The sequence below is a fragment of the Acipenser ruthenus genome, chromosome 22 (genome assembly GCF_902713425.1).
Source record: "Acipenser ruthenus chromosome 22, fAciRut3.2 maternal haplotype, whole genome shotgun sequence".
Lineage (NCBI taxonomy): Eukaryota > Metazoa > Chordata > Actinopteri > Acipenseriformes > Acipenseridae > Acipenser > Acipenser ruthenus.
Window position 1 is genome coordinate 9080464 of NC_081210.1, and position 13713 is coordinate 9094176.

Here is a 13713-nt window from a genome sequence, read left to right on the forward strand (position 1 = left end):
ACCCTGTTGCAATCGCCTCCTAATAATCAGAGGACTAGCTGCTGCTGCAGTAGGATGTGTTGCTTGCTGATGGTGTCTCTCTTGCTCAGTCCATACGCTTTTTGACTTATGTATCCCCGAGACGCAAATGTAGACGAAAAAAATTGAAAAGGGGTCTGTGGATTAGAACTACAATATATAGACTAGAATCGACCCAGAAATATCTCGGGAACATTGGAACAATAAAGAACGGGGGCGCGCGCCGCGCAACAGCAGGGCTGGCATTTGTTATTAAGAAAAAGAAGAAAAAAAATAACTAAGTGATTTCCGAAGAAAAAGACTGGAAATATCAAGACAGTAAGATCTTGCAAATTATTTGCACGTCTTCTTGGAGATAACCTGTATATAACATGATTTTATAACCGTAACAACCATTGTGCAAATAAATGTTATGACTCGAGATCATTGTGTTTTGAATGGTTGGAAGTGAAGCCAGGAAGTCTCGTTAAAATAGCGTCGTTTTTTTTAATTTTAAATAACAAAGGCATTGCCGTACCATAACTTGCATTGTGTCTTATACTAGTTGTATTATAAGCAATGTGATCAGATTTACTGGGCTTTATTGGAGAGAGTCGTCGTGCTATTAATTATTCCTGGAATTCGGAAACAGAAAAATCAACACAATGTTGCCGGTACACGAAAACAGGATTAAGGAAAGCACATCCCACCCCTAATGGATTCTGTAAGATATATGCATAATGAAAATTAAATTGTTGAAGGAGAAATAGAGATTCTGTAAATTTAGGCGATCTCGCATGAAACATCCCAAGGGGGAACAACAGCGATACAAGTCGACAAATCTAACCGATGAGTGTAGTTTAACTGTATTTAAATGTATTTAATCAAAGGGGCATAACTGGAACATTAGTATTGTGTACTGTTACTTAGATTTAAAACACATTTATACCTGGAATGTTAAGGTTCTGAGTACCTCCCTATGAGTCAAGCTATACTGTGTTGATTAGAATACTGCTGTACTGTACTTTGGAATTTCCTGGTCTAGAACGCCGCGATCAAAGTTATAGGTTCTAACAACATCGGATCCCGGTTCAGCTGCTGACCATGGCTGCTGTTGTGAACTACTCGCCTCCTTGGTGGGCGAACCTGTTACACAGACTCCCTCATTTCAATCTCCAGTTTGAGCAAATAAGCGGAGAATTTCGTCCTGAAGATTCGGAATACCAGGAGGTAAGAATGATTTAAACACCAGGTCACATTGTGAGAGATCACAAACATATTTGGTCTTTTCTAAAATTTCATTTGTTAGGTGCCAATGCTAGTTGTATAATAATAATAATAATAATAATAATAATAAAACATTTTAAATGGCTGGCCAATAGTGTAAATCATTTAAAATTGATCTGTTGAAATACCTTTCTGACAAGTACATATTAAATGTGTAATGACCCATATGTAATGCAGTGAAAAATATTGTGCGACATTTTTCTCAGTTATGCACGCTGCATTTGGAACTGTGCAAGCTTAGAAATGAAATAAGAGGACAGCATGTCAATACTGGTTAAAGACATTCTTGAAATTGACATGGTCTGGTAGGTACTGAGGGTCCAGCTGTCAGTCTTGGTTGCTGCTGCAGTACCTACATCAGTTTCAAAACCATCTTTCTGTGCCCTGCCTGTATGGACTGTTGGGGGGAGGGAATTAGGATGGGTATTCTACGAAACACTGTAAGGGTAAACAGCTACAGATCAAATTTGGGTATGGTGGATTGTCCCGTTCAGATAAATCAGGATTTAGGACAAATGTAATCACTTCTGTCTATATTGAACATTGATGGCTCAGGTGAATGGCGTGTAATAGTAAATGAATACTAAAAGTAGGGGGAGGAAAGGTGGTCCTTGAGGTTCAGGACTACATCCCCCAGAATGCCATTGGGTTAGGAATTAGCCAGGATGGGCAACACCTGGCTGTAAAAGGTAATGCGGGACACCTTCCTGTCTTTTTAATAAGGTGTATAAAACAGCAGGTCTGCCTCTGGGTAGGGAGGTCTGTGTTAAGGCTAGGGCCTGAGAAGAGACTTGAGGCAAACCTTAAGAAAGGTATGTGTTTAGTATTTGTAAAGTATCGGTTTTGTTACTGGTGGCTTAGCTGTCCAGTTGAGTAGATAGAACTTGGGAAAAGTTTAGTAAGCACTCCTTGCTGGAGTTAGGCTTTTGTTTTGTGTTTTTGTATGAAAATAAATATACAGACACCACCCTGTTTGAAAATCTGTCTCTGGTCCGGAGAATATTCATTTACACAAGAAAAAATGTCCAGAAAAGTGGTAAAGCAAGCCACATCATCTACATACGCTTGAGGTTCCTGGAAAAGAGGTGGGAGCGCACATGCTCTCAAGTGCAGCAGCTTGGTCATGAAGAGGAATGATTGCTTGTGTCTGTGTTTGCTGTTTATTTCATTAGCATAATCAAGACAGCAGATGGACAGTGTTGGAAGGAGGACGATAGAAAAACAGGACACTAAGACAGGTCAGGTTTTTTAACTCGCCTCTAAAACACAAATGAATCGATATTAAATCAACAAGTAAAGTGAGTGTGGAGAGCGTGAGCAGCTTCAATAAGTGGTTCATTGTTTAATTGCGGTGGCAATTCTGTCGGGAGAGCATCATAACATGTATTCAAGTCGTATTGCTTGAAATTTTGTATGGTAAACAATATCTATCAAAATTCACTCGTTCTTTTAACCTTGTGGTTAAGTTTCAGTTTATTTTAACATTCCTTCCTGCTTCACGCCGCCCCAGCGCCAATCAGAAAAATACAGCAAATCAGCAGGCTGTATAGGTCTGATTGATGGAAACGATCCTCATAGGAAGTAATTCCTGCCCCCAGACAGGTGTGTGCTTTTGGTAACTAGTTAACAAAACAATTCAATTCCTGGACAGTCCACACTCACTTTACCTGTTCAATAAAATCAATTCATTTGCAGGTAGAGAGGTGAGTTGAAAAATCTGACCTGTCTTAGTGCAAAGGAATTATGGGGCCAGTTGGAAACCCTACTTGCTGATGTAGTGCCTGTGCTTGATGTTTCAGAGAGGGTGGAAGGTGTAGTGTGGAGGGGGCAGCGAGCGCTTTGAAAATCCACCACAGAGCACAGTTATGGACGATCTTGCTTCCCATCGATCTTCAAATGCTTGGGTTAAAATCTATCACAGTTTTTTGTTCTTGAGCGTTTGATTGTGTTCATACTTGTGAATATTGACTGGATTACATGCAGTCTAGGGTACAAAGTGGCTACATCCTTTATAAACGAAAAAAAAAAGTTGCAGAGATAATTTCGCTTGTGATGTGGACATAATTTAAAATGTTCGTGCGCCATCATTAGGTGCATTTTAGCCTTTGTCAAGCTAAAGCGAAACCTTTCTCAGTCATTTCACTGCTTACGAAATAGTAGTTTCGGCAGCAATAATAATACACAAGATGTCTTTACTACTGTGCAAATACAGCTGATATATTATGCAGGGACATTGAACTTTTTATTTATGGTTTGACTGAGGCCATGTCGGCTTACCTAAATAAAAACTCCCTAATCAGCCAGTAGGCACAGGAAGCATTGCTCTTGTAGAAATGTATTCTGTAACCGGATCCTTCATTTAATGGTGGATTACAGGAATACAGTGCACAAAAAGAGCTTTAGTGGAGTCTAAGAACAGGCAGGTTCTTATCTTCTGATCATGACGTAGGTATCCAGGTGCCCAGAAGCTGCACAAACCTTTGTTGAGGTTGCCGCTGCATTGATAAAGAGATTAACTTCTGAATCAAATTAAATTTAACAGTACCTAATCTCACCGCTCTGCACCATCGGAAACATCAGCAGACGATTGCTGACGGCCTGAATTTCTTGTTCGTGCAACTTTGTGTATACAGTAAAAGGTATCTTTACTCAGCGATTCATTTATTATAAATTTTTAATCTTTCTAATTTATTTTCAGTTAGTTTGCTCCAGGTTGGGTTTTGTGGGTATGGCGCGGCGCTGTGCTGTGTTCAGTACACAGTAAGATCTGGTTCTGGGATTTTAAATGTTCTTGCAGAAATTAAATGCCTGCTGTTTTGTTACCAGTATGCTTATTATGCAATTAAAATAGTTGTTTGGTGTGAAGTTTATGGACACAATATTAAGACAAGCTTCTAATAGCTGAAGAGGCAGCCAACATTTTTTTTTTTTTTCGTCATTTGTAATCCAGTCCAGACACACTTAGTTAAATGTAATCTTTGGTTGCCTTTGTCCCTGCAGGCCTTCAAGTGACATCATTCCCCAGAAGTATAAGGCTAATGCTGTTACGGCAGACCAGTGTCAAAATAAAAGCTTTTGAACCCGATTTGTCCTAATAAGTGGACTTCTGTTTGGCGTCTTTTGTTACATTTTGACTCTGATTCCACTGACATGATCTTGTAATGGCAGGATTATTGCCCAACCCCAGTCTCGAATCCCTCGGCTTGCTTAGTTGTGATTGGGACTGGCTACAGTAAGGCTTTTTTTTAGTTCAGCAACTACCCATGTTTTTGTGCTTTTCTTTCCTCTGTGTTTCCTCAATAGGCTAATCAAAACAATTAATATTTATTTATGTATTTTAACTTCCATTTCAATGCATTCAAGAACATTTGACCTATCCCTGTTCTTTAGGAAATGCAGAACTGCAACTACCAGGAAAACAAACTGTCCCTGTGAACCAGGATTATCTCTAGCCTGTGCAAGTCTGTCTGTTTTTGGTATTGATCTCACTACAATACTGATCACTATCTACCCACTCCCAAAGAAGCTGGTCACATTTCCTCTATTTAACCCACTTAGGAGTTGGTTAGTATCTGTTCTGCAGAGAGAGGATTCTGATTCCTAAATTTCCCAGTCCTGTGTTCTATAACAAGGCAAAGGCTGTCTGTCTAGGATTATTTCATGCGTGATTGGGTGAAGGATGTGTGGCTGTAGCTTTGCTGAAAATACTCATGTGGGTTCCATCCAGCTCTCTAACTCTAAGGTTTTCTGTTCTTCTGGTTGAGGGATATCCCTCCTCCTCCCCCAGTCAAAGAAAGTGTGCTGCTGCTGTTACTTTTATCACATCTTCAAATATTCCACACAGGATTTCTTTCTTTTGATATTAAGCGCTACAATTTCCCTCGAATTATTTCCTGGGCATATTTGGCAGGTGGGTAAAGAACTGAGCCCCTTCTGGCAACACTTAAAGGGGAGAGTATGTGCTTTGAACTGGAAAGCGAGCTAGAACATTCAATTTGGGTTTGCACAGGGTTTCACCGAACATTATTATTTTTATTGAAGCTTTAGGTGTTTTTACATCCATTTCTATTGGTATTTTCAAAATAGAGATGCTCTTATTCTGTGCATGTTCTTCACTACCCGTTACAGGTGGGCCCTTCAAAGAAAGTCTCTGGGGGATGAAATTGATCGGGGTGGGGGAGGTGATTGATTGTGACTGTTTGTTTTTAGAAAGCTTTTAGTGTGGATTTAATCTCCCATTTGTTCATTGCCCTTTCCTTGCATTGCTTTGTGGAAACCAGGATAAAATCAGCAACCAACCCCAGTGTGAAGAGAACGACTGGCTGGCTGGTTTAGTGTGCATGTGTGCAAAATGCAGGCCTCTGACGGAGACAAAGACTAATGACTTTGGTGTCTGCTGTTCCTACAGAAGAACTGCCACTAATAGGCAGATCTGTCTGGGGAAGAGCGGGTGGATGGGCTACTGGAAATACAAGCACCCTCCATTTAAATCATTTTAAAAAACTTTTATGATGTGATGTGTTGTGGTATTTGCATTTAAATATAGTATTTTCCCAGGTCATGGACACGTTTGTAGTGGAGAAATAAAAACACTATTCAGTGCTCAATTTGGTTGTAGTACATTGGCTTGACTGAGACATTCTTTTAAGCAGGGAATTCATGCTGAGTCAAAAATGCAAGACAAGAGGAAGGGAGGGGGGGTGGTAATTTCCTGTGTTTGCTTCAATTTAACACAATCCTGGGTGGATACCAATAATAAAACTCCTCCTTCTTGTCTTTTGTTTTGCCTGACTGCCTTAATTACTCATTTGTTTATTTAAACACTAAATTGACAAAGACAAAAGGGTCTGGCTTAGCCTTGTATGTTATTGTAATAGGCCCTTTTTCATCAATTAGTAGATGTCGAGCTCTAGATTGTAATGCCTTTCATCACACAGTACTATAAGAATGCTAGCAATTCAAATGACAGACATTTGACAAAATATTTTCATTAATTTACTTTTAATAAATGTGTCTTTGGCTCCCGAGTGGCGCATCCAGTAAAGGCGCTCCACATGGAGTGCAGGATGTGCCCTAAAGTCTGGACGTCGCGAGTTTGTCCAGGCTATTCCTTTGCCGACCGAGGACGGGAGCTTCCAGGGAAAGGTGCCCGGGGGGAGGGAGGGCTAGGTCAGCCAGGGTGTCCTCGACTCAACGCACACCAGCGACCCCTGTAGTCTGGCCGGGCGCCTGTGGGCTTGCCTGTAAGCTGCCCGAAAGCTGCATTGTCCTCCGACGCTGTAGCTCTTGGGTGGCTGCATGGTGAGTCCGCAGTGTGCAAAAAAGTGGTCGGTTGACGGCACACGCTTCAGAGGACAGCGTGTGTTCGTCTTCGCCCTCCTGAGTCAGCGCAGGGGTGGTAGCGGTGAGCTGAGCCTAAAAATAATTGGCCATTCCAAATTGGGGAGAAAATAATAAAAAATAATTGGCATTGACTAATTTAGACTGAGCTGCTGTGGTCATCACAAACTGAAGTGTGTAAATAAAGCCAAGAATTGTTCAAATTGCTATACAATGTGTACTTTTTATTTATTGATATGATATTTTTATGTAATTATACGGTATTTATTGCATCCCTAAATCCACACAGTTCTTTATATTGCAAGAACCCATATAACTAGACTCAAATGGAGTACTGGTCTTAAATGGTGATGTGATGTGGTTTGTGAATTTCTGGACTTGCCTGTGCCTGGTTTTAGACAGTATACTGACAATAGGAACAATCCCTGCTACTACTGTACCTGTCCAACCTCCTCTTCCTATCCCAGAACATGGCAGGTGATTAGATTTCCAGCTGTCCCCGTGTCAGTTTTGCTATCGTTACAGCCGAGGAGGGGAAGAAAAAGACACACAGTACACAAGTACAGTATTTCTTTTTTTCAAAAAAGTGCCTTAATTCTTTAGGCTTCAAACACATTTACTGTAGCAGTAGATTCTAAACTGCCTACAAACTCATGTATCTTTTATTCGAGAGTAATATTGTCAGTTTCAACTCCCACATGCCTGAGTTATTGTGGTTGATTATGTTTCAAATTGTACTTTTCACAAGGAAGTTGTGGATTACACTGCACGTGCAAAACACATATTGTGGTAGGAGAATTTACACACAGTGTTTATTATTATTATTATATTATTTCTTAGCAGACGCCCTTATCCAGGGCGACTTACAATTGTTACAAGATATCACATTATACATTATTTCACATTATACAGATATCACATTATTTTTACATACAATTACCCATTTATACAGTTGGGTTTTTACTGGAGCAATCTAGGTAAAGTACCTTGCTCAAGGGTACAACAGCAGTGTCCCCCACTGGGGATTGAACCCACAACCCTCCGGTCAAGAGTCCAGAGCCCTAACCACTACTCCACACTGCTGCCCTAGACATCCAATCCCAATTTCATTTCATAGAACAAACATGTACATATTATGTGGTGTTTTTGTACCAAAAACATTTATTGAGAAACTTGAAGGTCACACAGGGATACAACTACTGCAAGTCTTATTAACAAAAGAGATTGCATTTGTAGCCTGTACAGTATAGACCGCATTGCCAAAATCTAAAAGCAATTCCGCAAGAAGAAAACAACGGACAGGAATTGCAACACACAGCCAGAGAGCGATACAAAAACTTCCATGCAACTCCTCAGAAAGAAAGCCAAACACACAAAAGAAAAATGAAGTGCTTTGATGAATACAATTAATGTTGGTATTCAACTGTTGTTGCAGAAGATCACAATCTTTATTATAAAACGTTACTCGATATTTAACATAACTCAAAGTTAAAGCTTTGAGAATTGCTCCTGTAATTGTAGGTGTAATGTTCTGCAGCAAATGAAAGAACAGACTTTTCATCGTGTCCCTATTCAAACCTCAGGGGCCTCATTAGCTGGGGCAAATTCAGGATTAGCTGTTTTAAAGCTTGTTTGAAATCGGGTTAGCCCAACTAAGGACATTACTGTATGGAACTGAAACGCTGTTCAGGTGTCAGGTTACTGGTATTGAACTGATTATACTCAACAAATAACTAGTCATATTTTGACAGCATATACAGTATGAAATCGTTAGTGGAGAACCAAGATAACCAGAATAAATGTTGAGTATGACTGGTTGACCTCTAGTCGTCTAATTGTTATTTCTTTTAACTCTTCAGAAGCACAATCAGTGTAATACACATTAACTGCATGCACACATGGTATGTGCACAAATACATGCGATTGCTTGTTTGCTTGTGCACACTCTCACAGGCCCATGTGCATCAGCACGCACACCTAAGTGTATTTATCAAAGGTAAGACACAACTCGCATCTTTCCAACAATAACCTGAAATCTAAAATGCCTTTTACAGTAGCTGTCAGTGAAAAATAAAAGGTTGCCTGTCTCTGTTACTTTGCTCAAGGAATATAGCATCTTATGCTCCAATATTCACATGCACGCACACGACTCTTTCACTCATGAATGCGTATTCCCACGTGACAAGCGTGATCCTTTATAGAGCTATACAGTATTCTCCCTTTAGGAATATGCAAAAGGAGGTTTGTGTGTGTGTGTGTATGTATGTGTGTGTGTGTGTGTGTGTGTATATATATATATATATATATATATATATATATATATATGTATATATATATATATATATATATATATATATATATATATATATATATATATATATATATATATATTGTGTGGTATATCCTGGCTGAGAGCCAGATTCTCATACCCACAGGGCTCCTGCTTTTATTCATTTTAATTCAGCTGAGTGGGACTGAAGTACAAAGAGGTCAAATGATGTGCCTGAGGTCACATCCAGACATGGAGTCAGCCTGAGCACTGATTCAAACCCAACCCAATCAGAAGCCAACTTTAGGGCTGCACAGTGGGTCTGTCACAAATGATTCTCTTCTGTGTTGTTGCTTGTCAAAAGTTGTCAGTGTAATAAAAACAAAATTACTTCCCATCTCCCCCAGAAAGAATGACTGTATCTGCATTGACATACTTTAAAACTGTTTAAAGGTGCACTGCCCTATACAATTTACTTCTATGTATTGACTTTTCTCCAGTATTATTTCTGGTAAATGCTTACTATTCTTTTATACAGAACACTGTATGAATAGTTTTGGGCAAATTGAATGCTGCAGCAGATTGCTTAAACAGGTTTAAAAGTACAGTAATCAGATCTTCAATTAAAAGTATGAAGTTGGCTTTGGCACTGTTTTTGTGTTTTTTTTTTTTAACTTGCCAGCTGATTCTGGAGCCATTTCCTGACATTGCTGGAAACTTTTTCTACAGCATTGTTTTGGAGATTTAGAAATTCAATCCAGGTTTGTGTAGTTTAGCCACAGTCGTTCTTTTCAAATGTAACATCTTTTCAGGTTTGCCCTTACGAAAAAAAATCCCTGACCACTAGCTCTTTCTCTTTGACGAAAGGAGCCTGGGGTTGAAATATGTTTGGGGGGTCTCTCTCAGCCTAGTTCCTTTTAGTCAGGTGTTCTCTGACAGCTCACTTGGCACAAATTATTTCTTCCTTTGCAGTTACTGCTATAGTGCTAATTAGAACAGAGCAGGGAATGCACCCATTGTATATTGTTGCCATTGTGATCTGCTTTCATCTTTTTTTGAACGTCTTGGAAGTATTCTCTACAAATTGTGGTTTGTTAGCCTGTTGGTGTAGATTCTTCACTTCACAGTAGAATCTGTATACTTTGGTTTGACCCTTTCTTCTGGTCATAGCTTCCCTTTCATAAACACAGTGGTCGTGAATGTCTGTGGTGTAGAGCAGTTGTAATTGATGATGGCAGTTTTGACAGGTAGGAGGGGTACAGTGGTTACACCAAATTCCTTCTACTGTGAAGTACTGTACATGTGGTTTTAGTAATCTTGGTGTCAGGGTGCACCTTTGCCACTGTGCCTAAATAGTCCTAGATGTGGAACAGGTTAAGATTCATCGCTTTGACAATGCCCTGTAAAGCATCCTTAAATCCAGAAAAATTAAAACCTCAATTGTCTGTGAGGCTGATCCCATACACGTCGTCTGGTGATCCCATACACTGCACTCAGTGGTGGCCGGTGCAGTGGGTGTGATAGATTTACCATCCACTTGACGATAGAAGCTACCAAAACACCCTGTGTAAAGAGTTGACTGTTTGAACAACTGTGGAATGAGGGAGGTTAAGATGACCTTGGCAAAGATCTGAGTTTATTTAGGGATGTGTAGGAGGGAAAGGGGGAGGACTGCTGTTGATGACCCAACTCAGTGGATGATTTAACAAGCGGGCCTGGGTTTTGAGGACACTTCTTTCTTCCCCTCCCACACTGGTAGCTACTTCATAGCACACCCAGTTTCAGTGAAATAAAAGAGAAAATGATATAAAAAGGTATGCTACAGACAGGCAACCCTGAGCAGTTCAGCCAGTATTGTATTAACTATTCAGCACACATGAAGACTGTTAAGGACAGCATTCAGCAGGGCCCTGATGAAGGTCAGTGCAGCAAGGCCTTTACTTGATGAAGCAGAAAGCAAATTACTGGGATTACAGTAGCGTAGTGAAATGCGCGGCACATTTTAATATTGCAGTTCCACGGCAGAGCAAATGTTCTTTCACAGACCTGCCTGGTAAGTTCTTATTAGTACCCAATGGCAAAAGCAATGCAAAATTAAAAACCTGAAGATGTGAGAGACTTTCGGTCCACTACACTACACCACAGTCTGCATATATCAACAATATGCTAATTAACAGATGCTGAAGACCCTGTAGATTGCTTATAAGTTATAGATGCTGTGTTGTAAAGATTGATTCTGAATAATTACCTTGTTAGAATATATATATATATATTTTATTATTTTGCTGTGACATGCACGTAGCAAGTGTTGCACAACAAGCTGTATGATTGGGAAGAAAAAAAAACAGACGTCTGGTAGTTAACGTTAAATAAATGTTGACGTGAACATTTGCTTTTGGTCTAGATTGAGGGGATCAGGAGTTATTTGTAATATAGCTTGTGTTTGCAGTTTAATTTGACTATCGGTTGCTGTGCAGGCGCATCCTGTTCTAGTCTAATAATATACATAAACCTGTGACAAAACATTTGAAGAAACTGTAGACTACAAAAAAGATATGACTAACTGCACACCGACTGCACCGCCAGGTTCCTTAGGGCAGTGCTTTTCAGGGTTGGGGCACTGCTAATGAGAATGGTCGGGTAACTCATACACATGATGGACACAGCTTACTGTAATTGCAGGATTTGCAAATCAATATTAAATAGAATTACTTCTTTGTTGCTTCTTCATACACTCACCTCCACTAATTTGGAGCACTGACTGCTTGCCCCAGACTAAAAGCACAGTCGTTTGCAACTAAACAACCTGCTTAGTACTTCTAATACCAAACCTGCGACCGATGTGTCTGTGGGGGGAAAAAAAAAAGATGTGGAAAGCTTTGATTGAGAGTGTCTAATATCTGTAATGATTTTTTGGTTACATGTTTTCAGGTTACAGGCCCTTTTCTTTGTCATGTTAGTCGGATGGTTACCTTACTCTTGGGTCGGGTGTCACATTCTCTTCTCTTATCTATGTGATGGACTGCATTGACTTATTTTCTAATTAGTCAGCAGGTTAATTCCTTTGGGAATGGACAATAAAGAAAACATACTGCTTCAATTTCTGAGGGGTTTAACATCTGGGAATTCTACACAATACAGCCTTGTTGGCAATTCAGAATTGAGCTGTAAATTTACATGCTGAGAAAAACACAGCCATTAATGGGCCTGGAAAACTCCACAAGAGCTTGCTGAAGGCATGTTACCATGTGGAACCAACCCCGCTTACAGTGGAGCCCCATAAGAGCTCAGTTTGCTGGAATTGCATGACATTTCACTGCCTTTACTCATTTTACATGAGTTAGAATGTGAGAAATATTCAAACCACAATTCTACAGTTACAGTAGAGTTTTGAGACAATAAATAATTGGATCATTAATAGTTAGTGAGCTACTGTTAAGGGTTATGCAGGGGGCTGTATATGGAGTACCTGCTGAGAGGTTTTTAGTATATATGGACCCGGTTTCCTTGGTTACTGGTTTAATTGGCCAAATAGGAAACTATGTTTTGTTTAAGAAGGCCTTAGAAACTGTTGAATTTTGCAAATTGTCTATGCACCTGCGTGGTTCCCGCATGGTAAAGACCTTTGATGGAAAATAGGTTCACTTTTAAACTGCTCAATCGCCGTAGTAACTCCAGTTTAGTTAATAAAAATATAAATGTTGGAAACATTTTCCCTCTTGGCAGTTTACCGCTGTGTCTTGCTGTTGCCGAGTTCTTTGTAACTTCTGTTTACTGTACAGTTTCTGTTACAGACTCACTTGCTTCTCATTAAAAAAAGGTCATAAAAGGTTCATTACAGATGTAAACATGCAGTGTTGAAGCTGTCTTGGAGTGAGTGAGTAGAGGCAGGTGACCAGTAAGGGTTTGTTAAGAGAGTTATTTCGGCAACTCCCTTTCCAATAATATTGCCATACCTCATCAGGTTCTCCACTATCCGCTTAATACTAATCAGAACCTTTTTACTCTGTTTAATTACAGTGAGTAATTTGCAGTACATATTCATTTATATATATATATATATATGTAATTTAGATGAACGGTGATTTTTAGCTATTCTAATTAAGATTCTGTTTTAGAAATCTGTTACAATCAGACATTCAAGACTAAATGATAACTGTTATACTGGATTCATGCACTCCTGTACCGGTTCAAGATAATGTATTACACTGAGCAATAAAGATCGTCAAGTTAATAACAGCAAAGTAAATAACAGTTTTATCATGAGCGCTGTAAGAATGTGAGAGGCCATGGCTGCTGAGGACATTAAGTGAATGCCCCATTAGTGAGAAAAGCCTCCCATCTCAATGTCACTGACATTTTCCATCTATTCAGAGGACCTCGTCACTACAGTGTAACAGTATTACTCCTAATCTAGGCTGTCAGCCTGTCTGTGTCCAATGATATTGCGGGAGAGACTTAGTTTTCTGGCAATCAGCTGTTTTGGCTTAAGGAATGTGTTCTTGCATTCAGAAATGTTCACTGGGGAGACTATTTCAAGGCCAGCTTTTTATTATAGTTATTTTCTGTTGTCTAACCACAGTGTACACAGCGTGTCCTGTGAGATAAAGCCTAATTTGAGTGTGTTCTGAGGCTGATGTTGGAAGTCATGAGTAGTGCTAATATATTTATTGATTAATTATCCTCAGGTTGTATTCTGTTTCATGTGGAGTGAAACAGCTGTGGAGAGTGCATTCCCAGTTCTTCTACTGTGTACTGTATGCGCAGTTCTGCTTTTGAATAGGTGTTATTGCAGACTTCATTCAGGGGTCTCAGCACTT

General features: G+C 39.7%; 1 protein-coding gene across 5 annotated transcripts in view; it reads left to right on the plus strand.

Moving 5' to 3' along the window:
- The window catches only part of LOC117431489 (protein tweety homolog 3), an 86654-nt gene continuing 72941 nt past the window's right edge, over positions 1-13713 (plus strand). For 3 of the 5 annotated variants that reach the window (XM_034052438.3, XM_058995962.1, XM_034052439.3), the window contains exon 1: positions 3-1227. In XM_034052438.3, the coding sequence (XP_033908329.2) occupies positions 1102-1227 (126 nt within the window). In that variant the 5' untranslated portion in view covers positions 3-1101. Of the gene's footprint in view, positions 1228-13713 lie in introns of all 5 variants that reach the window. The other 2 variants (XM_058995960.1, XM_058995959.1) reach the window with 2 other exon arrangements.